Here is a 27056-nt window from a genome sequence, read left to right on the forward strand (position 1 = left end):
GGAGGATAGTGTACTACACCAGGGAGGATAGTGTACTACACCAGGGAGGATAGTGTACTACACCAGGGAGGATAGTGTACTACACCAGGGAGGATAGTGTACTACACCAGGGAGAATAGTGTACTACACCAGGGAGGATAGTGTACTACACCAGGGAGGATAGTGTACTACACCAGGGAGGATAGTGTACTACACCAGGGAGGATAGTGTACTACACCAGGGAGGATAGTGTACTACACCAGGGAGGATAGTGTACTACACCAGGGAGGATAGTGTACTACACCAGGGAGGATAGTGTACTACACCAGGGAGGATAGTGTAATACACCAGGGAGGATAGTGTAATACACCAGGGAGGATAGTGTACTACACCAGGGAGGATAGTGTACTACACCAGGGAGGATAGTGTACTACACCAGGGAGGATAGTGTACTACACCAGGGAGGATAGTGTACTACACCAGGGAGGATAGTGTACTACACCAGGGAGGATAGTGTACTACACCAGGGAGGATAGTGTACTACACCAGGGAGAATAGTGTACTACACCAGGGAGGATAGTGTACTACACCAGGGAGGATAGTGTACTACACCAGGGAGGATAGTGTACTACACCAGGGAGGATAGTGTACTACACCAGGGAGGATAGTGTACTACACCAGGGAGGATAGTGTACTACACCAGGGAGGATAGTGTACTACACCAGGGAGGGTACCTTGTCGATGGTGAGCATGTAGAAGTGAGTGATGTCATTCTCCTGGTAGTACTTGATCCTGGAGCGACATTCCTCTTCATCGATCAGCTCTCCGATGTACTCATTCACAAACTCACCCTGCGGAGAAGTATTCACCAATCAGATCACAGATATACCTTCACCAAATCAGATTACTGATTACAGATTTCCTTGTTGCCCACCAACGAACTATCATGGTCCAACCAAATCAAAATCAAATCAAATTTTATTTTGTCACATACACATGGTTAGCAGATGTTAATGCGAGTGTAGCGAAATGCTTGTGCTTCTAGTTCCGACAATGCAGTAATAACCAAAAAGTAATCTAACTAACAATTCCAAAACTACTGTCTTACACACACAAGTGTAAGGGGATAAAGAATATGTACATAAAGATATATGAATGAGATGGTACAGAGCGGCATAGGCAAGATACAGTAGATGGTATTGAGTACAGTATATACATATGAGATGAGTATGTAAACAAAGTGGCATAGTTAAAGTGGCTAGTGATACATGTATTACATAAAGATGCAGTCGATGATATAGAGTACAGTATATACGTATACATATGAGATTAATAATGTAGGGTTAGGGTATGTAAACATTATATTAGGTAGCATTGTTTAAAGTGGCTAGTGATATATTTTACATAATTTCCCATCAATTCCCATTATTAAAGACAACACCTTTTCCCCTTCAGGAGACTGAAAATATTTGGAATGGGTCCCCAGATCCTTAAAAAGTTCTAAAGCTGAACCTGAGGGCATCCTGACTGGTTGCATCACCTTGGCCCAGTACATCACTGGGGCCAAGCTTCCTGACATCCAGGACCTCTATACCAGGCTGTGTCAGAGGAAGGCCAAAAAATGTCCTCGTACCAGTAACCCCTGTATGTAGCTATTGTTATTTTATTACTTTAGTTTTTAGTAAATATTTTCTTAACTACTTCTTGAACTGCATTGTTGGTTATGGGCTTGTAAGTAAGCATTTCACAATAAGGTCTACACCGGTTGTATTCGGCACGTGACAGATTTGATTGTCATCTTTTAAAAACTCCTCTGTAATAGAGCCTCTCCTCACCTTTTGTATAATAATATAAATATCAATAATATATTTAAGAAATAATACAAGTGTTATGACATGGTCATAGCCAGGAGATGAAACGATATTAAGGTATAGCGTTACGTTACAGCCTTGTTCTAAAATGGATTAAATAAAATCGAAATTGTCACACAATACCCAATAATAAAGCGAAAAGGTATATATTTTAGCAAATGTATATATATATACAGTGGGGCAAAAAAGTATTTAGTCAGCCACCAATTGTGCAAGTTCTCCCATTTAAAAAGATGAGGGAGGCCTGTAATTTTCATCATAGGTACACTTCAACTATGACAGACAAAATGAGAAAAAATCCAAGTCTTCCATTTCCTAATAATTGCTCCCACAGTTGATTTCTTCAAACCAAGCTGCTTACCTATTGCAGATTCAGTCTTCTCAGCCTGGTGCAGGTCTACAATTTTGTTTCTGGTGTCCTTTGACAGCTCTTTGGTCTTGGCCATAGTGGAGTTTGGAGTGTGACTGTTTGAGGTTGTGGACAGGTGTCTTTTATACTAATAACATGTTCAAACAGGTGCCATTAATACAGGTAACGAGTAGAGGACAGAGGAGCCTCTTAAAGAAGAAGTTACAGGTCTGTGAGAGCCAGAAATCTTTCTTGTTTGTAGGTGACCAAATACTTATTTTCCACCATAATTTGCAAATAAATTCATTAAAAAATCCTACAATGGGATTTTCTTTTCTCATTTTGTCTGTCATCGTTGAAGTGTACCTATGATGAAAATTACAGGCCTCTCATCTTTTTAAGTGGGAGAACTTGCACAATTGGTGGCTGACTAAATACTTTTTTGCCCCACTGTATTTTTAAACAGAAATACGTTATTTACATAAGTATTCAGACCTTTTGCTATGAGAGTTGAAATAGAGCTCAGCTGCATCCTGTTTCCATTGATCATCCTTGAGATGTTTCGACAACTTGGAGTCCACCTGTGGTCAATTCAATTGATTGGACATGATTTGGAAAGGAACACACCTGTCTATATAAGGTCCCACAGTTGACAGTGCATGTCAGAGCAAAAACCAAGCCACGAGGTCGAAGGAATTGTCCGTAGAGCTCCGAGACAGGATTGTGTCGAGGCACAGATCTGGGGAAGGGTACCAAAACATTTCTGCAGCGTTGAAGTTCCAAGAACCCCGTGGCCTCCATCATTCTTAAATGGAAGAAGTTTGGAACCACCAAGACTCTTCCTAGAGCTGGCCACCCGGCCAAACTGAGCAATTGGGGGAGAAGGGCATTAGTCAGGGAGGTGACCAAGAACCCGATGGTCACTGACACCCGAGCTCCTCTGTGGAGATGGGAGAACCTTCCAGAACCATCTCTGCAGCACTTCACCAAATCAGGCCTTTATGGTAGAGTGGCCAGACGGAAGCAACTCCTCAGTTAAAGGCACGACAGCCCACTTGGAGTTTGCCAAAAAGGCACCTAAACGACATAGACCATGAGAAACAAGATTCTCTGGTCTGATGAAACCAAGAGTTTACTCTTTGGCCTGAATGCCAAGCGTCACCTCTGGAAGAAACTTGACACCATCCCTATGGTGAAGAATGGTGGTGGAAGCATTATGCTGTGGGGATGTTTTTCAGTGGCAGGGACTGGGAGACTAGTCAGGATCAAGGGAAAGATGAACCGAGCATAGTACAGAGATCCTTGATGGAAACCTGCGTCAGGACCTCAGATTGGTGCGAAGGTTCACCTTCCAACAGGACAATGACCCTAAGCACACAGCCAAGACAACGCAGGAGTGGCTTCAGGACAAATCTCCGAATGTCCTCGAGTGGCCCAGCCAGAGCCTGGACTCGACCATCTCTGGAGAGACCTGAAAATAGCTGTGCAGCGACACTCCCCATCGAACCTGACAGAGCTTGAGAGGAAACTCCCCAAATACAGGTGTGCCAAGCTTGTAGCATCATACCTAAGAAGACTCGAGGCTGTAATCGCTGCCAAAGGTGCTTCAACAAAGTTCTGAATAAAGGGTCTGAATTCTTGGGAAATTGGATATTTTTAATACATTTGAAAAATTCTAAAAATGCTATTTTGCTTTGTCATTATGTGGTATCGTGTGTAGATTGATGAGGGGAAAAACAAATTAATCAATTTTAGAATAAGGCTGTAAAAGTAACAAAATGTAGAGTCAAGGGGTCTGAATACTTTACAAATGCACGGTATATATAATAAATATACCTTCTTAATATCCCGTAGTGCCACCAGGCCCCAGCCCTTGCCAGCAGTCTTGATGATCTTAGTCTCTGGGTAGTGTCTCTTAGTGAAGTCCCGGTTGCAGCATCGCTCTGCATTGGGACAGACCTGAGGGTGGCACTCGTACATCAACATCCTGTTCAGGCATTCTGACTCAAACCCACATGGCTTCTCGTCCGTGGGCTTACAGTTACACTTGGGAATCTCCGACACGTCGGCTGTGTAGACCTGCACCCGGCCACATGGCTTGTTGATCTGCAGAACACACACACACACACACACACACAGGGGAGAACAACTATTACATACATGGAATATATCAAAACTGGACTGGGTTGAACTGAGTTTGATGGACTGGGTTAGACAGTTTCACGACAGAATTAAGAGTACCGTTAAAGGGTTAGGGTTATAGAGTTCAGACCTTGATGTATTTGTACGGAGGTGGTTTCCTGTTGTTCTCCTGCGCCTCCTTGGCCTCCCGTTCCATCTTGATCTCCTTGAAGCGAGTCTCCGCCTCCAACAGCGCTGGAGAGAGATTATATTGTTATATTCTGTTGTCTTACAGTTATACTATAACCAATATATTTATAACATGTAATTATAAACTCAGCAAAAAAAGAAACATCCATTTTCAGGACCCTGTCTTTCAAAGATAATTAGTAAAAATCATAATAACTTCACAGATCATTGCAGGCAATCTCAACGCTGTGCGTTACAGGGAAGACAACCTCCTCCCTCATGTGGTACCCTTCTTGCAGGCTCATCCTGACATGACCCTCCAGCATGACAATGCCACCACGCATAGAACGAGCAGTAAGTCTGATTTCCTGCAAGACAGGAATGTCAGTGTTCTGCCATGGCCAGTGAAGATCCCGGATCTCAATCCCATTGAGCATGTCTGGGACCTGTTGGATCGGAGGGTGAGGGCTAGGGCCATTCCCCCCAGAAATGTCCGGGACCTTGGTGGAAAAGTGGTTTGACATCTCACAGCAAAAACTGTCAAATCTGGTGCAGTAATGGAGCTGGTGGCCACACCAGATATTGACACTTACTTTTGAACTTTGACCAAAAATAAGTGTTTCTTGCTCCATGGCAAGAAATGTGAGCTGATTGGCTCTCTGCTAGACACTAATAAAAGACCCATCATATCTGGCCCTGTGCCCTCGCTGAATAGTGGCATTGAACACATTAGCAGGAATCTCTCTTCACAACTGGCTACGTGATTGCAGTTTAATGGGTGTAACTTTTGTGGACAAATCATTGGGTTCCTGGATTACTTCACAGAATTATACAATGACTTATCAATGACCCAAGCCCAGCTCAGTTAATGTACATTATACCAGGGGCGTTGAAAGACAAAGTAACCTAATATGTGTCCCTCTAACTGCCCTGTTCCTACAGCTATTGTATGCAGTAATCATGTGCCTACGAACCAGATTTAATACTGATAGCACTGAGGCCATAAAAAAGTCCACTGTGTCAAGAACTTTGGAAGTTTATTCAAGTGCAGTTGCAAAAACCAAGTGCTGTAATGAAACTGGCTCTCATGAAGACCGCCACAGGAAAGGAAGACCCAGAGTTACCTCTGCTGCAGAGGATAAGTTCAATATAGTTACCAGCCTCGGAAATTAAAGCCTAAATAAATGCTTCAGAGTTCAAGTAGCAGACACCTAATCTTTACGAGTCCTACAGAAATGTGCTTTACTTACCCTACATTATTCATCTCATATGCATACGTATATACTGTACTCTATATCATCGACTGCATCCTTATGTAATACATGTATCACTAGCCACTTTAACTATGCCACTTGGTTTACATACTCATCTCATATGTATATACTGTACTCGATATCAGCTACTGTATCTTGCCTATGCTGCTCTGTACCATCACTCATTCATATATCCTTATGTACATATTCTTTATCCCCTTACACTGTATAAGACAGTAGTTTTGGAATTGTTAGTTAGATTACTTGTTGGTTATTACTGCATTGTCGGAACTAGAAGCACAAGCATTTCGCTACACTCGCATTAACATCTGCTAACCATGTGTATGTGACAAATAAAATTTGATTTGATTTGATTTTAAACCAGTACCCAAAACCATCGGATGTAATAATCACAATATAGTGGCAATATCTATGAAAACCACAGGCTGGGACTAATATAGTGTATATGTTTTGTAGTGATTCCTATGTTGTTGACGTAAATAATATTTGTTTGTCTGTGGTGTGTAATGAGGTGCAAACAGACACTACACTATTCCAGTTACTAATAAGCATTCACCCGTTTAAGAAAATGACTAAAAACATTGAGGAATTGAAACATTTTATGGTTGAGAGAGATGATCTAAAAGGAATGGCCAATAGGTCTGGCTTCACAACCAATTGGCCAATGTATTGAGCATGCACTCAGAGCATGCGCAGACCAGCTGGCTGGTGTGCTTACAGGCACATTAACCCTCTCCCTATCCCAGTCTGCTGTCCCCACATGCTTCAAGATGGCCACCGTTGTTCCTGTACTCAAGAAGGCAAAGGTAACTGAACTAAATGACTATCGCCCCGTAGCACTCACTTCTGTCATCATGAAGTGCTTTGAGAAGCTAGTTAAGGATCATATCACCTCTACCTTACCAGACACCCTAAACATTTCAATTTGCTTACCACCCCAATAGGTCCACAGACGATGCAATCGCCATCACACTGCCCTAACCCATCTGGATAAGAGGAATACCTATGTGAGAATGCTGTTCATCGTCTACAGCTCAGCATTCAACACCCTAGTTCCCTCCAAACTCATCAAGCTTGAGACCTTGGGTCTCGACCCCGCCCTGTGCAACTGGGTCCTGGACTTCCTGACTGGCCGACCCAGGCGGTGAAGGTAGGAAACAACATCTCCACTCCGCTGAAAAGATTGTGGGGCTGTTTTGTTAGACTTCAATGCGGCTTTTGACATTATCGATCACTCTGCTGCTGGATAAACTTGCGTTATGCCTTTACACCACCTGCTATATTGTGGCTAGAGTTACCTGTCTAACAGAACACAGAGGGTGTTCTTTAATGGAAGTCTCACCAATATAATCCAGGTAGCATCAGGAAGTCACCCGGGCAGCTGTCTAGGCCACCTACTTTTTCCAATCTTTACTAATGACATGCCACTGACTTTGAGTGAAGCCAGTGTGAATGTATGCGGATGACTCAACATTATACACGTCAGCTACTACAGCGACTGATTCTTTCTCCCCCCTTAGTAAACTAGGCAAGTCAGTTAAGAACAAATTCTTATTTACAATGACGGCCTAGCCCCACGGCCAAAACCTGGACGACGCTGGGCCAATTGTGCGCCGCCTTATGGGACTCCCAATCACGGCCGGATGTGATACAGCCTGGACTCGAACCAGGGACTGTAGTGACACCTCTTGTACTGAGATTTTTTATTTATTTCACCTTTATTTAACCAGGTGGGCAAGTTGAGAACAAGTTCTAATTTACAATTAAGACCTTGCCAAGATAAAGCAAATCAGTTCAACACATACAACAACACAGTTACACATGGAGTAAAACAAACATACAGTCAATAATACAGTAGAAAAACAAGTCTATATACAATGTGAGCAAATGAGGTGAGATAAGGGAGGCAAAAAAAAGGCCATGGTGGCAAAGTAAATACAATATAGCAAGTAAAACACTGGAATGGTAGATTTGCTGTGGAAGAATGTGCAAAGTAGAGATAGAAATAATGGGGTGCCTTAGATGCAGTGCCTTAGACCGCTCAGGAGCCCGACAAAAATGACAGCAACACTTAAAGAGCTGCAGTTAGTTTCAGAATAGGTGGCCGGGAATAAGTTAGTCCTAAATATGTCAAACTAAAAGCATTGTATTTGGGACAAATCATTCACTAAACCGTAAACTTAAACTAAATCTTGTAATAAATTGTGTGGAAATTGAGCAAGTTGAGGTGACTAAACTGTTTGGAGTAACCCTGGATTGTAAACTGTCATGGTCAAAACATATTGATACAACAGTAGTTGAGATGGGGATAAGTCTGTCCATAATAAAGCGCTGCTCTACCTTCTTAAACACTATCAGCAAGGCAGGTCCTACAGGCCCTAGTTTTAGAGCTAACGTCAATAATATGCATGTCAATCTCTCGTGCCTCAAAGTGGAGGAGAGATTGATTTCATAACTGCTTGTATTTATGAGAGGTATTGACCAGATGAATGCACCGAGCTGTCTGTTTAAATTACTGATGCACAGCTCAGACACCCATGGATACCCCACCTCACAGCCCCCAAGTCCAGAACAGACTATGGGAGGCACACAGTTCTACATAGAGCCATGACTACATGGAACTCTATTTCACATCAAGTAACTGATGTCAGCAGTATAATTAAAATAAAATAAAGATTAAAGATAATTATGGATCAGTAGTGACCGTGAAGCAACAAACATAGGGACAGACATGCATAAACACAATAACATACGGACTATACACACACACATACTGTAGATGTGGTAGTGGTGGAGTAGGGGCCTGAGGGCACACAGTGTGTTGTGAAATCTGTGTATGTATTGTAATGCTTTTAAAATGTTATAACTGCCTTAAATTTGCTGGACCCCAGGAAGAGTAGGGCAGCAGTTAAAGGGAATCCATAATAAATACAAAAACACTCATCAGGATCGAGGGAAAGAGCAAAGTACAGAGATATCCTTGATGAAAATCTGCTCTAGGCACTCAGGACCTCAGACTGGGGCGAAGGTTGACCTAACAGGACAACAACCCTAAGCACACAGCCAAGACAAGGCACGAGTGGCTTCAGGACAAGTCTCTGAATGTCCTTGGGTGGCCCTGCCAGAGCCCGGACTTGAACACGATCTAACAACTCTGGAGAGATCTGAAAATAGCTGTGCAGAGACGCTCCCCATCCAACCTGACAGAGCTTGAGAGGATCTGCAGAAAAGGGGAGAAACTCCCCAAACACAGGTATGCCTAACTTAGAATCATACCCAAGACTTGAGGTTGTAATCGCTGCTTTTGAAAGAAAAGCAATTATTTGTCCATTAAAATAACATCAAATTGATCAGAAATACAGTGTAGAAATTGTTAAACTGGAAACTGCAGATTTTTAAATGGAATATCTACATAGGTCCATTATCAGCAACCCTCACTCGTGTTCCAATGGCATGTTGTGTTAGCTAATCCAAGTTTAGAATTTTAAAAGGCTAATTGATCATTAGAAAACCCGTTTGCAATTATGTTAGCACAGGTGAAAACTGTCCTGATTAAAGAAGCAATAAAACTGGCCTTCTTTAGACTAGTTGAGTATCTGGAGCATCAGCAGCTATGACTTCGTTACAGGCTCAAAATGGCCAGAAACGAATCACTTTCTTCTGAAACGCGTCAGTCTATTCTTGTTCTAAGAAATGATGGCTATTCCATGCGAGAAATTGCCAAGAAACTGAAGATCTCGTACAACGCTGTGGACTACTCCCTTCACAGAACAGCGTAAACTGTCTCTAACCAGAAAATAAAGAGTGGGAGGCCCCGGTGCACAACTGAGCAAGAGGACAAGTACATTAGTGTGTCTAGTTTGAGAAACAGACGCCTCAACTGGCAGCTTCATTAAATAGTACCCGCAAAACCGCACTCTCAACGTCAACAGTGAAGAGGCGACTCAGGAATGCTGGCCTTCTAGGCAGAGTTCCTCTGTCCAGTGTCTGTTCTTTTGCCCATCTTTTCTTTTTATTGGCCCATTTGAGATGTGGCTTTTTTTTGCAACTCTGCCTAGAAGGCCAGCATCCCGAAATCACCTCTTCACATATGGTATCATGTAGAAAATCAAAGAGTTAAATCATAATATTTTTTAGAATCTTCAAAGAAGCCACCCATTCTCTCAACCAGCTTCACCTGGAATGCTTTTCCAACAGTCTTAAAGGAGTTCCCACATATGCTGAGCACTCTTTGGCTGCTTTTCCTTCACTCTGCGGTCCAACTCATCCCAAACCATCCCAATTGGGTTGAGGTTGGGTGATTGTGGAGGCCAGGTCATTTGATGCAGCACTGCATCACTCTCCTTCTTGGTCAAATAGCCCTTACACAGCCTGAAGGTGTACAGGTCATTGTCCAGTTGAAAAACAAATGATAGTGGGACAAAGAGCAAACCAGATGGGATGGTGTATCGCTGCAGAATGCTGTGGTAGCCATGCTGGTTAAGTATGCCCCGAAATCTAAATAATTCACTGACAGTGTTACCAGCAAAGCACCCCCACACCTCCTCCATGCTTCACGGTGGGAACCACACATGCACAGATCAGCCATTCAACTACTCTGCATCTCACAACGACACGGCGGTTGGAACCAAAAATCTCAAATTTGGACTCATCAGACCAAAGGGCAGACTTCCACCGGTCTAATGGCCATTGTTCCTGTTTCCTGGCCCTGTCCTTTAGTTGTGGTTTCTTTGCAGCAATTCAACCTCTTCTCAACAGTTGATGTTGAGATGTGTCTGCTACTTGAACTCTGAAGCATTTATTTAGGCTTTAATTTCCGAGGCTGGTAACTATATTGAACTTATCCTCTGCAGCAGAGGTAACTCTGGGTCTTCCTTTCCTGTGGCGGTCTTCATGAGAGCCAGTTTCATTACAGCACTTGGTTTTTGCAACTGCACTTGAATAAACTTCCAAAGTTCTTGACATTATCCGGATTGACCTTCAAGGTCTTAAAGTAATGGACTGTTGTTTCTCTTTGCTTATTTGAGCTGTTCTTGCATCCCTCAGTGCTCCCGAGTGGTGCAGCGGTCTAAGGCACTGCATCTCAGTGCTAGAGGCGTCACTACAGACACCCTGGTTCAAATCCAGGCTGTATCACACCCGGCCGTGATTGGTAGTCCCATACGGCGGCGCACAATTGGCCCAGCGTCGTCTGGGTTTGGCCGGTGTAGGCCGTCATTGTAAATAAGAATTTGTTCTTAACTGACTTTCCTAGTTAAAGGTTAAATTTATTAAGCATGTATTTTTTTAATAATAAATAACAATATGGACTTGGTCTTTTACCAAATAGGACTAACTTCTGTTTACCACACTTACCTTGTCACAACACAACTGATTGGCTCAAATGCATTAAGGAAAACTATTCCAAAATTTAACTGAAGGCTGCACTTGAAGAAACTTTTAAAGTTCTTGAAATTTTCCGAATTGACCGTCATTTCTCTTTGCTTATTTGAGCTGTTCTTGCCATTATATTGTCTTGGTCTTTAACCAAATAGGGGTAGTATACAGAAGATAGCCCTACCTTGTCACAACACAACTGATTGGCTCAAACGAATTAAGGAAAGAAATTCCACAATTTAACTTTTAGCAAGGCACACCTGTTAATTGAAATGCGTTCCAGGTGACTACCTCATGTAGCTGGTTGAGAGAATGCCAAGAGTATGCAAAGTTGTCAAGGCAAAGGGTGGCTACTTTGAAGAATCTAATGTACATTTTTATTTGTTTAACACTTTTTTGGTTACTACATGATTCCATATGTGTTATTTAATAGTTTGTCTTCACTATTCATCCACAATGTAGAAAACAGTGGGGGGGAAAAAGCAAAACCATGGCATGAGTAGATGTCCAAACTTTTGACTGGTACTGTATGAAAATATAATATCACTTATAGCATACAACTACATATATAATAAGTGATATAAAATATATATATATACACACACACAGTTGAAGTCAGAAGTTTACCTACACTTAGGTTGGAGTCATTAAAACTCATTTTTCAACCACTCCACAAAATTCTTGTTAACAAACTATAGTTTTGGAAAGTCGGTTACGACATCTACTTTGTGTATGACAAGTCATTTTTCAAACAATTGATTACAGACAGATGATTTCACTGGATCACAAATCCAGTGGGTCAGAAGTTTACATACACTAAATTGACTGGGCCTTTAAACAGCTTGGAAAATTCCAGAAAATTATGTCACGGCTTTAGAAGCTTCTGATAGGCTAATTGACATCCTTTGAGTCAATTGGAGGTGTACCTGTGGATGTTTCAAGGCCTACCTTCAAACTCAGTGCCTCCTTGCTTGACACCATGGGAATATCAAAAGAGATCAGCCAAGACCTCAGAAAAACAATACTAGACCTCCACAAATCTGCTTCATCCTTGGGAGAAATTTCCAAACGCCCGAAGGTACCACGTTCATCTGTACAAACAATAGTACGCAAGTATAAACACAATGGGACCACGCAGCCGTCATACCGCTCAAGAAGGAGACGCGTTAAGTCTCCTAGAGATGTACGTACTTTGGTGCGAAAAGTGCAAATCGATCCCAGAACAACAGGACCTTGTGAAGATGCTGAAGGAAACAGGTACAAAAGTATCTATATCCCCAGTCAAACGAGTCCTATATCGACATAACCTGAAAGGCCGCTCAGCAAGGAAGAAGCCACTGCTCAAAAACCGACATTAAAAAAAAGCCAGGCTACGGTTTGCAACTGCACATGGGGACATGTACTTTTTGGAGAAGTGTCCTCTGGTCCGATTAAACAAAAATGTAACTGTTTGGCCATAATGACCATCATTACGTTTGGAGTAAAAAGGGGGAGGCTTGCAAGCCGAAGAACACCATCTCAACCACGAAGCACAGGGGTGGCAGCATAATGTTGAGGGGGTGCTTTGTTGCAGGAGGAACTGGTGCACTTCACAAAATAGATGGCATCACGATGAAGGAAAATTATGTGGATATATTGAAGCAACATCTCAAGACAGTCTGGAAGTTAAAGCTTGGTCGCATATGGGTCTTCCAAATGGACAATGACCCCAAGCATACTTCCAAAGTTGTGGCAAAATGGCTTAAGGACATCAAAGTCAAGGTATTGGAGTGGCCATCACAAAGCCCTGACCTCAATCCCATAGAAAATTTGTGGGCAGAACTGAAAAAGTGTGTGCGAGCAAGGAGGCCTACAAACCTGACTCAGTTACACCAGCTCTGTCAGGAGGAATGGGCCAAAATTCACCCAACTTATTGTGGGAAGCTTGTGGAAGGCTACCCGAAACGTTTGACCCAAGTTAAACAATTTAAAGGCAATGCTACCAAATACTAATTGAGTGTATGTAAAACTTCTGACCCACTGGGAATGTGATCAAAGAAATAAAAGCTGAAATAAATCACTCTCTCTACTATTATTCTGACATTTCGCAAGTGGTGATCCTAACTGACCTAAAACAGGGAATATTTACTTGGATTAAATGTCAGGAATTGTGAAAAACTGAATTTAAATGTGTTTGGCTAAGGTGTATGTAAACTTCCAACTTCAACTGTACATACACACACTACATGATCAAAATGTGGACACCTGCTCTAACATGTCATTCCAACATATCTGGCATTAATATGGAGTTGGTCCCCCCCTTTCCTGCCATAACAGCCTCTACTTTTCTGGGAAGGCTTTCCACTAGATGTTGGAACACTGCTGCTATAACAGCCTCCACTCTTCTGGGAAGGCTTTCCACTAGATGTAGGAACATTGCTGCTATAACAGCCCCCACTCTTCTGGGAAGGCTTTCCACTAGATGTAGGAACATTGCTGCTATAACAGCCCCCACTCTTCTGGGAAGGCTTTCCACTAGATGTAGGAACATTGCTGCTATAACAGCCCCCACTCTTCTGGGAAGGCTTTCCACTAGATGTAGGAACATTGCTGCTATAACAGCCTCCACTCTTCTGGGAAGGCTTTCCACTAGATGTAGGAACATTGGAAGCAAGTCCCCGCTTCATTCGGCCACTAGAGCATAAGTGAGGTCGGGCACTGATGTTGGGCGATTAGGCCTGGCACTTAGTCAGCATTCCAATTCATCCCAAAGGTGTTTGATGGGGTTGAGGTCGGGCTCTCAAGGCCAGTCAAGTTCTTCCACACCGATCGACAAACTATTTCTGTCTGACCTTGCTTTGTGCACAGGGGCGTTGTCATGCTGAAACAGGAAAGGGCCTTACTGTTACGACAAAGTTGGAAGCACAGATTCGTCTAGAATGTGATTGTATGCTGTAGCGTTAAGATGGCCCTTCACTGGAACTATCCCTCCTCCACCAAACTTTACAGATGGCACTTACGCATTCGGGCAGGTAGCGTTCTCCTGGCATCGCCAAACCCAAATTTGTCCCTTCGGAGTGCCAGATGGTGAAGGGTGATTCAAGACGCGTTTCCACTGCTCCAAAATCCAATGGCGGCGAGCTTTACACAATCCAGTCGACGCTTGGAAATGCACATGGTGATCTTAGTCTTGTTTGTGGCTGCCAACCCATTTCATGAAGCTCCAGACGAACAGTTCTTGTGCTGATGTTGCTTCCAGAGGCAGTTTGGAACTCAGTAGTGAGTGTTGCAACCGAGGACAGGTCATTTAAAAGCGTTACGCACTTCAGCACTCTGCAGTCCCGTTCTGTGAGCTTGTGTGGCCTGCCACTTCATGGCTGAGCCGTTGTTGCTCCTAGACGTTTCCACTTCACAATTACAGCACTTAGTGAATCAGGGCAGCTCGAGCAGGGCAGAAATCTGGCGAACTGACTAGTTGGAAATGACAGTGCACGTTGAAAGTCGCTGAGTTCTATTCTACAGCCAATGTTTATCTATGGAGACTGTATGGCTGTGTGCTCGATTTTATACACCGGTCAGCAACAGGTGTGGCTAAAATAGCCTAATTCACTCATTTGAAGGGTGTCCACATACCTTTGACCATGTTATGTACGCATGTTGACAGTTACTGTAAGTGATACTATAATTAAGCAATTAAGGCCCAAAGGGGTGTCAATATACCACGGCTAATATATATACCAATATACCACGGCTAATATATATACCAATATACCACGGCTAATATATATACCAATATACCACGGCTAATATATATACCAATATACCACGGCTAATATATATACCAATATACAACGGCTAAGGGCTGTTCATTGGCACGACACAACGGCTAACGGGTGGGGGAGTGGCAGGACAGAGTTAGGGAAACCCTGGCTTAGAGGATACAATATGATCAAGATGGGGGGCGGGCTGTATATTCCAGCTCACCGTTCTTGAAGACCTTCCCTATCCCATTCTTCTGGAACCTGCTGCCCCTGTCTCCCTCCATGTAGGGGAAAACTCGGCCCTGGTGCGTCCAGAAGTAGTCCTTAGAACCAAAGAAGAAAACTGGGAACTCTCCGATCTCGTGGCGAAGGTGCTGGATGTTGGTGGGGATGTTCCGAGGGTGATGGATCTCTGCAGGCCACCACCTGGACAGGGTTAGGGTTAGTTAGGCCAAGGAAGAGAGGAGGCAGTGCTCTACACAAACATACTGCTGACTGACCCGTAGTCTCTGCTAGGTAAAGCCCCACCTTATCTCAGCTCACTGGTCACCATAGCAGCACCTACCCATAGCACGCGCTCCAGCAGGTATATCTGACTGGTCACCCCCAAAGCCAATTCTTCCTTTGGCCGCCTCTCCTTCCAGTTCTCTGCTGCCAATGACTGGAACGAACTGCAAAACTCTCTGAAGCTGGACACACTTACCTCCCTCACTAGCTTTAAGCACCAGATGTCAGAGCAGCTCACAGATCACTGCACCTGTACATAGCTCATCTGTAAACAACCCATCTATCTACCTCATCCCCATACTGTATTTATTTATTTATTCATCTTTGCACCCCAGTATCTCTACTTGCACATTCATTAATCTTCTGCACATCTACCATTCCAGTGTTTAAATGCTATATTGTAATTACTTCGCCACCATGGCCAATTTATTGCCTTACCTCCCGTATCCTACCTCATTTGCACATGCTGTATATAGATTTGTCTACTGTATTATTGATTGTATGTTTGTTTATTCCATGTGTAACTCTGTGTTTTGTATGTGTCGAACTGCTGTGTTTTATCTTGGCCAGGTCGTAGTTGTAAATGATAACTTGTTCTCAACTAGCCTACCTGGTTAAATGAAGGTGAAATAAAAAACACAATTTAAAAAAGTTGGCCAGGTCTCTGCACTGACCTGTAGTTGCCCAGTTTGACCCAGATGATGTCTCTGTATTTGGGTTTCTTTCCGGCGCGGCAGTCGTTACAGAACCAGCTGCCATCCGGCATGGCGATGTTCAGACAGTCTGGATGGAACGCTGCTGGACACGACTCACAGCACAGGAGCTGGCCACCTACACACACACAGACTTAGAACACAAGGCAACACGTCTCTCCTGCTTGGACTAACTATTGTTCAGAACACAATTGTGTAGCTGACGTGTGAGTGGTGGTTTCTGCTCTGACATGCACTGTCAACTGTGGGACATTACATAGACAGGTGTGTCTTTCCAAATCATGTCCAATCAATAGAATTTACCACAGGTGGACTCCAATACAATTGTAGAAACATCTAAAGGATGATCAATAGAAACAGGATGCACCTGAGCTCTATTTAGTCTCTTAAGCAAAGGGTCTGAATACTTATGTAAATAAGGAATCTGTTTTTTGTGCTTTGTCATTATGGGGTATTGTGATTTCTTATGGGGTATTGTTTGTAGATTGATGAGGGGGGAGTCAAGGGGTCTGAATGCACTCTATATGCTACTCCGCGACAACAACAAAAAGATCTGTCGGCCAACAGCCTATTGACCAAACAATGGACAAGTTGACTAATTAGTGGCTGTGCATCTGTGTAGTTAGAGTGTGTGTATAGTTGATAGTGTAGTTGGTGGTGTAGTTGTGTATCTGTGTAGTTGGTGGTGTAGTTGTGTATCTGTGTAGTTGTGCATCTGTACCTTTGGAGCAGACGAAGCACCAGCTGACATTGACATGCGAGTGGTGGCTGTAGCCCTTCTTGGGTGAGAAATGGTTGGTGCAGATGATGGTGGTGGGGGTCAACATCTCACTGCCAGCCGCAACACACACCTCTCCTGTATGGTACGCCACCGGGCAGCGCAGGCAACGCATCAGCTTACCTACAATACACCACGATATTAACACACCTGACATCAGCTTACCTACAATACACCACGATATTAACACACCTGACATCAGCTTACCTACAATACACCACGATATTAACACACCTGACATCAGCTTACCTACAATACACCTGACATCAGCTTACCTACAATACACCATGATATTTAAAAAAAAAATTATAACATGTTTATTATTTTACAATAAAAAATCTAATAAAAAAGACAGCAATACTAACAATGACTCATCATGTGACCAATAAAGTGACCTATAGCCTATCATCGCATCAATAAAAATGGTTATAAACTCTGAACAATGTAACAAAAAAATGGATGAAGAGGAAGTGAAAAACTAACTGGAAACAGGCAAATATCGTGGTGTATTGTAGGTCTCCAGCTCCATGGTGTTCCAAAAGGCTGCTATAAGGAGGAGATCCAGGCAAAGGAGGGTAAAGGAGCAGGCCTCCAGCTCCATGGTGGTTCTACAAGGCTGCTATATACCAACATGCTTCAAACAGACCACCATAGTCCCTGTGCCCAGAACACAAAGGCAACCTGCCTAAATGACTACAGACCCATGGCACTCACGTTCGTAGCCACAAAGTGCTTTGAAAGGCTTGTAATGGCTCACATCAACACCATTATCCCAGAAACCCTAGACCCACTCCAATTTGCATACCGCCCAAACAGATCCACAGATGATACAATCTCTATTGCACTCCACACTGCCCTTTCCCACCTGGACAAAAGGAACACCGACATGAGATTGCTGTTCATTGACTACAGCTCAGCGTTCAACACCATAGTACCCTCAAAGCTCATAACTAAGCTAAGGACCATGGGACTAAACATCTCCCTCCACAACTGGATCCTGGACTTCCTGACGGGCCGCCCCCAGGTGGTAAGGGTAGGTAACACATCCGCCACGCTGATCCTTAACATAGGTACCCCTCAGGGGTGCGTGCTCAGTCCCCTCCTGTACTCACTGTTCACCGACGACTGAGTGGCCACGCACGACTCCAACACCTTCATTAAGTTTGCTGACGACAACAGTGGAAGGCCTGATCACCAATAACAATGAGACAGCCTATAGAGAGGTGGTCAGAGACCTGGCAGTGTGGTGCCAGGACAACAACCTGTCCCTCAACGTCACCAAGATAAAGGAGCTGATTGTGGACTACAGGAAAAGGAGGGCCCAGCCCAGCCCATCCCCTTCGACAGGGCTGTAATGGAGCGGGTTGAGAGAGTCAAGTTCCATGGTGTCCACATCACTAAGGACCTATTATGGTCCAAACACACCAAGACAGTCGAGAGCATCCTGGTTGCATCACCGCTTGGTATGGTAAGTGCCGCAAGGAGCTACAGAGGGTAGTGCGTACAGCCCCAGTACATCACAGGGCCCAGCTCCCTGCCATCCAGGAGCTCTACACCAGGCGGTGTCAGAGGAAGCTCCTAAAAACGGTCAAAGACTCCAGCCACCCAAGTCATATATCGTTCTCTCTGCTGCCACACAGCAAGCGGTGCCGGAGGGCCAGTATGGGACCAAAAGACTCCTTAACAGCTTGTACCCCCAAGCCATATGACTGCTGAACAGTTCATCAAATGGCTACCTGGAGTATTTGCATTGAACCCTTATTGTATTACGTATTTGTGCAACGATTCTTGCATAGGCTCGATGTACACTCACACGTCTCTACCCACACACTCACTCGTCTCTACCCACACACTCACTCGTCTCTACCCACACACACTCACTGGACTCTACCCACACACACTCACTGGACTCTACCCACACACACTCACTGGACTCTACCCACACACACTCACTGGACTCTACCCACACACACTCACTGGAATCTACCCACACACACACACTCACTGGAATCTACCCACACACACTCACTGGAATCTACCCACACACACCCAACCACTCACTGGAATCTGCCCACACACACACACACTCACTGGAATCTACCCACACACACACACTCACTGGAATCTACCCACACACACACACTCACTGGAATCTACCCACACACACTCACTGGACTCTACCCACACACACACTCACTGGACTCTAACCACACACACTCACTGGAATCTACCCACACACACTCACTCACTGGACTCTACCCACACACACTCACTGGACTCTACCCACACAAACTCACTGGACTCTACCCACACACACACACAGACTCACTGGAATCTACCCACACACACTCACTGGAATCTACCCACACACACACAACCACTCACTGGAATCTACCCACACACACACACACACACTCACTGGAATCTACCCACACACACACACACTCACTGGAATCTACCCACACACACACACACACTCACTGGAATCTACCCACACACACACACACACTCACTGGAATCTACCCACACACACACACACACTGGAATCTACCCACACACACACACACTCACTGGAATCTACCCACACACACACACTCACTGGAATCTACCCACACACACACACACTCACTGGAATCTACCCACACACACACACACACACACACACACTCACTGGACTCTACCCACACACACACACACTCACTGGACTCTACCCACACACACACACACACTGGACTCTACCCCCCACACACACACACTGGACTCTACCCCCCACACACACACTCACTGGACTCTAACCACACACACACACACTCACTGGACTCTAACCACACACACACACACTCACTGGAATCTACCCACACACACACACACTCACTGGAATCTACCCACACACACACACTCACTGGAATCTACCCACACACACACTTACTGGAATCTACCCACACACACACACTCACTGGAATCTACCCACACACACACACACACACTCACTGGACTCTACCCACACACACACACACACACTCACTGGACTCTACCCACACACACACACACTGGACTCTACCCCCCACACACACACACTGGACTCTACCCCCCACACACACACTCACTGGACTCTAACCACACACACACACACACTCACTGGACTCTAACCACACACACACACACACACTGGACTCTAACCACACACACACACAAACACACACACTCACTGGACTCTAACCACACACACTCACTCGTCTCTACCCACACACTCACACGTCTCTACCCACACACTCACTCACTCGTCTCTACCCACACACTCACACTCACTCGTCTCTACCCACACACTCACACTCACTCGTCTCTACCCACACACTCACTCGTCTCTACCCACACACTCACTCGTCTCTACCCACACACTCACTCGTCTCTACCCACACACTCACTCGTCTCTACCCACACACTCACACTCACGTCTCTACCCACACACTCACTCGTTTCTACCCACACACTCACTCACTCGTCTCTACCCACACACTCACTCGTCTCTACCCACACACTCACACTCACTCGTCTCTACCCACACACTCACACTCACTCGTCTCTACCCACACACTCACACGTCTCTACCCACACACTCACTCGTCTCTACCCACACACTCACTCGTCTCTACCCACACACTCACACTCACTCGTCTCTACCCACACACTCACTCGTCTCTACCCACACACTCACACTCACTCGTCTCTACCCACACACTCACACTCACTCGTCTCTACCCACACACTCACACTCACTCGTCTCTACCCACACACACACACTCACTCGTCTCTACCCACACACACACACTCACTCGTCTCTACCCACACACACACACTCACTCGTCTCTACCTACACACACACACTCACTCGTCTCTACCCACACACACACACTCACTCGTCTCTACCCACACACACACACTCACTCGTCTCTACCCACACACACACACACACACACTCACTCGTCTCTACCCACACACTCACACGTCTCTACCCACACACTCACTCGTCTCTACCCACACACTCACTCGTCTCTACCCACACACTCACACTCACTCGTCTCTACCCACACACTCACTCGTCTCTACCCACACACTCCCTCGTCTCTACCCCCACACACACACTCACTCGTCTCTACCCCCACACACTCACTCGTCTCTACCACCACACACTCACTCACTCGTCTCTACCACCACACACTCACTCACTCGTCTCTACCACCACACACTCACTCACTCGTCTCTACCCACACACTCACACGTCTCTACCCACACACTCACACGTCTCTACCCACACACACACACTCACACGTCTCTACCCACACACACACACACTCACACGTCTCTACCCACACACACACACTCACTTGTCTCTACCCACACACACACTCGTCTCTACCCACACACACACACACACACTCACTGGAATCTACCCACACACACACACACACTCACTGGAATCTACCCACACACACACACTCACTGGAATCTACCCACACACACACACACTCACTGGAATCTACCCACACACACACACACACACACTCACTGGACTCTACCCACACACACACACACTCACTGGACTCTACCCACACACACACACACACTGGACTCTACCCCCCACACACACACACTGGACTCTACCCCCCACACACACACTCACTGGACTCTAACCACACACACACACACTCACTGGACTCTAACCACACACACACACACTCACTGGACTCTAACCACACACACACACACACTCACTGGAATCTACCCACACACACACACACTCACTGGAATCTACCCACACACACACTTACTGGAATCTACCCACACACACACACTCACTGGAATCTACCCACACACACACACACACACTCACTGGACTCTACCCACACACACACACACACACTTGTCTCTACCCACACACACACACACACACTTGTCTCTACCCACACACACACACACTTGTCTCTACCCACACACACTCACACTTGTCTCTACCCACACGTGTCTCTACCCACACACTCACACGTGTCTCTACCCACACGTCTCTACCCACACACTCACACGTCTCTACCCACACACTCACACGTCTCTACCCACACACTCACACGTCTCTACCCACACACTCACACGTCTCTACCCACACACGTCTCTACCCACACACGTCTCTACCCACACACTCACACGTCTCTACACACACACTCACACTGGTCTCTACCCACACACACACACACACTGGTCTCTACACACACACACACACTGGTCTCTACCCACACACACACACACTCACACTGGTCTCTACCCACACACACACACACACAGGTCTCTACCCACACACACACACACAGGTCTCTACCCACACACACACACACACACACTGGTCTCTACCCACACACACACACACACACACACACTGGTCTCTACCCCCACACACACACACTGGACTCTACCCCCACACACACACACTGGACTCTACCCCCACACACACTGGACTCTACCCCCACACACTGGACTCTACCCACACACACTGGACTCTACCCACACACACTGGACTCTACCCACACACACTGGACTCTACCCACACACACACACTGGACTCTACCCCACACACACACACACACACACACTGGACTCTACCCACACACACACACACACACACACACACACACTGGACTCTACCCCCACACACACACACACACACACACTGGACTCTACCCACACACACACACACACTGGACTCTACCCACACACACACACACACTGGACTCTACCCACACACACACACACACTGGACTCTACCCACCCACACACTGGACTCTACCCACCCACACACACACACTGGACTCTACCCACACACACACACTGGACTCTACCCACACACACACACTGGACTCTACCCACACACACACACTGGACTCTACCCACACTGGACTCTACCCACACACTCACACTGGACTCTACCCACACACTCACACTCGTCTCTACCCACACACACACACACACTGGACTCTACCCACACACACACACACACACACTGGACTCTACCCACACACACACACACACACTGGACTCTACCCACACACACACACACACACACACTGGACTCTACCCACACACACACACACACACACACACTGGACTCTACCCACACACACACACACACACACACACTGGACTCTACCCACACACACACACACACACACACACTGGACTCTACCCACACACACACACACACTGGACTCTACCCACACACACACACTGGACTCTACCCACACACACACACTGGACTCTACCCACACACTCACACTCGTCTCTACCCACACACACACACACACACGTCTCTACCCACACACACGTCTCTACCCACACACACACACACACACACGTCTCTACCCCACACACACTCGTCTCTACCCACACACTCACACTGGACTCTACCCACACACTCACACTGGACTCTACCCACACACTCACACTGGACTCTACCCACACACACACACTGGACTCTACCCACACACACACACAGGACTCTACCCTCACTGGACTCTACCCACACACACACTGGACTCTACCCCACACACACTCGTCTCTACCCACACACACTCACACTCGACTCTACCCACACACACTCACACTCGATTCTACCCACACACACTCGTCTCTACCCACACACTCGTCTCTACCCACACACTCGTCTCTACCCACACACTCGTCTCTACCCACACACTCGTCTCTACCCACACACTCGTCTCTACCCACACACTCGTCTCTACCCACACACTCGTCTCTACCCACACACTCACACTCGTCTCTACCCACACACTCACACTCGTCATACACACACACGTCTCTACTCACACACGTCTCTACCCACACACTCACACTCGTCTCTACCCACACACACACTGGACTCTACCCACACACACTGGTCTCTACCCACACACTCACACTCGTCTCTACCCACACACACACTGGACTCTACCCACACACACTGGTCTCTACCCACACACACTGGTCTCTACCCACACTGGTCTCTACCCACACTGGTCTCTACCCACACTGGTCTCTACCCACACACACTCGTCTCTACCCACACACACACACACTCGTCTCTACCCACACACTCACACTCGTCTCTACCCACACACACACACACTGGACTCTACCCACACACACTGGTCTCTACCCACACTCGTCTCTACCCACACGCACACACACTCGTCTCTACCCACACACTCACACTCGTCTCTACCCACACACTCACACTCGTCTCTACCCACACACTCACCTCTACCCACACACACACGTCTCTACCCACACACTGGACTCTACACACACACACACTGGACTCTACACACACACACACTGGACTCTACACACACACACACTGGACTCTACACACACACACACTGGACTCTACACACACACACACTGGACTCTACACACACACACACTGGACTCTACACACACACACACTGGACTCTACACACACACACACTGGACTCTACACACACACACACTGGACTCTACACACACACACACTGGACTCTACACACACACACACTGGACTCTACACACACACACACTGGACTCTACACACACACACACTGGACTCTACACACACACACACTGGACTCTACACACACACACACTGGACTCTACACACACACACTGGACTCTACACACACACACTGGACTCTACACACACACACTGGACTCTACACACACACACTGGACTCTACACACACACACTGGACTCTACACACACACACTGGACTCTACACACACACACTGGACTCTACACACACACACTGGACTCTACACACACACACTGGACTCTACACACACACACTGGACTCTACACACACACACTGGACTCTACCCACACACTGGACTCTACCCACACACTGGACTCTACCCACACACTGGACTCTACCCACACACTGGACTCTACCCACACACTGGACTCTACCCACACACTGGACTCTACCCACACACTGGACTCTACCCACACACTGGACTCTACCCACACACTGGACTCTACCCACACACTGGACTCTACCCACACACTGGACTCTACCCACACACACACACACACTGGACTCTACCCACACACACACACACACTGGACTCTACCCACACACACTTGTCTCTACCCACACACACACTGGACTCTACCCACACACACACACACTCACTTGTCTCTACCCACACACTCACTTGTCTCTACCCACACACTCACTTGTCTCTACCCACACACTCACTTGTCTCTACCCACACACTCACTTGTCTCTACCCACACACTCACTTGTCTCTACCCACACACTCACTTGTCTCTACCCACACACACACACACACACACACACACACACACTGGACTCTACCCACACACTACAACACGCATGATGCTGCTGCCACTCTGTTTATTAACTATGCATAGTCACTATACACCTACCTGTATGTACATATTACCTCAATTACCTCTACTAACCATACCTTTACACATTGACTCGGTACTGATACTCCTATATAGACATATTATTTTGTTACTATTTTTCCTTTCGTTCATGTTACCTTTTTTTATTTTTTTTATTTTTTTTAAACCTCCGCATTGTTGATTAAGGGCTCGTAAGTAAGCATTTCACGATACCTTTTCTATTTGGCGCACGTGACAAATAAAATTTGATTTTGATTTATAAAGCCCGGCACATTAACAGTTAGGCTATTGATTATAGACATAATTAAGTTGGAGTTCCCTCTCTCCTCACTTTTCTTAGAAAATAAGTCAAGGGCTGTTTCCTTAATACCTCCCTCTGCTGCTGCCTCCATTGTTCTCAACGCCATTATGCCAATCGCAACTTGGTCTAGGAAAAGGCTCCAATTTAAAACCACACTGATGTGTTTCAGAACCACGGACAGCGACCACTATCCAACGCAGGAGAACGCGCATGTTATAAAATCATTTTTATTAGTGTTGCACCAATGTTCTTACATAATATAACCATATGCAATTTCAGTAGCACGTCTTAGAGTGACGGACTGGGCCATCCCAACGGCCTCCACAACGGATCAGTCCACTCAGACAGGAGCCAGTCAGACTGGTGTCCTGTACACCATGGAAGAAAAATAAAGTTCTATTTCCGACTGCTCGACTAAAGACATTTCGGTTGACCAACAGCCTACAGATCTCAGAGTTAAAACTAGCCATTGACTAAATCATCTCAGGGAAAGTGTTAGGGTTTAATGGTCAGGGACCCAGTCTGCTTCACCCTCGGTAGTCTAGGGTTAGGGTACTGACTCTCACCCTCGGTAGTCTAGGGTTAGGGTACCGACTCTCACCCCCGGTAGTCTAGGGTTAGGGTACTGACTCTCACCCCCGGTAGTCTAGGGTTAGGGTACTGACTCTCACCCCCGGTAGTCTAGGGTTAGGGTACTGACTCACCCTTGGTAGCCTTGGGTTTAGAGTGGCAGCTGAGACAGGAGTGGAGGGGGCAGCGGAAGCCCTTGTCGAAAACCGTGAGGGCGTTGGGGCGGACGCAGGCTTCATGGTAGAACTTCCCACAGTGCTGCACGTTACAGCGATGCACCTCCCCCTCCGACAGCTTACAGCTGAAACACTGGTGCACCCCTGGAGAGAGACGGAGTCAGGGTGAACACTGGAGAGAGACGGAGTCAGGGTGAACACTGGAGAGAGACGGAGTCAGGGTGAACACTGGAGAGAGACGGAGTCAGGGTGAACACTGGAGAGAGACGGAGTCAGGGTGAACACTGGAGAGAGACGGAGTCAGGGTGAACACTGGAGAGAGACGGAGTCAGGGTGAACACTGGAGAGAGACGGAGTCAGGGTGAACACTGGAGAGAGACGGAGTCAGGGTGAACACTGGAGAGAGACGGAGTCAGGGTGAACACTGGAGAGAGACGGAGTCAGGGTGAACACTGGAGAGACGGAGAGATGGGGTTAACCAGTCATTACCTGAGCTGCTACAGACAGGATGACCCTGTTCTTACCTGAGGTGCTACAGACAGGATGACCCTGTTCTTACCTGAGGTGCTACAGACAGGATGACCCTGATCTTACCTGAGGTGCTACAGACAGGATGACCCTGTTCTTACCTGAGCTGCTACAGACAGGATGACCCTATTC

General features: G+C 46.2%; 1 protein-coding gene across 1 annotated transcript in view; it reads right to left on the minus strand.

Moving 5' to 3' along the window:
* The window catches only part of LOC112222905 (histone-lysine N-methyltransferase NSD2-like), a 43955-nt gene that overhangs the window by 6994 nt on the left and 9905 nt on the right, over positions 1-27056 (minus strand). The window contains 7 exon segments of the mRNA XM_042330415.1: positions 714-830; positions 4036-4305; positions 4472-4575; positions 15123-15325; positions 16081-16237; positions 16841-17020; positions 26355-26540. Coding sequence (XP_042186349.1) covers positions 714-830; positions 4036-4305; positions 4472-4575; positions 15123-15325; positions 16081-16237; positions 16841-17020; positions 26355-26540 — 1217 coding nt within the window.

This window comes from Oncorhynchus tshawytscha, linkage group LG11 (assembly GCF_018296145.1).
Source record: "Oncorhynchus tshawytscha isolate Ot180627B linkage group LG11, Otsh_v2.0, whole genome shotgun sequence".
Taxonomy (NCBI): domain Eukaryota; kingdom Metazoa; phylum Chordata; class Actinopteri; order Salmoniformes; family Salmonidae; genus Oncorhynchus; species Oncorhynchus tshawytscha.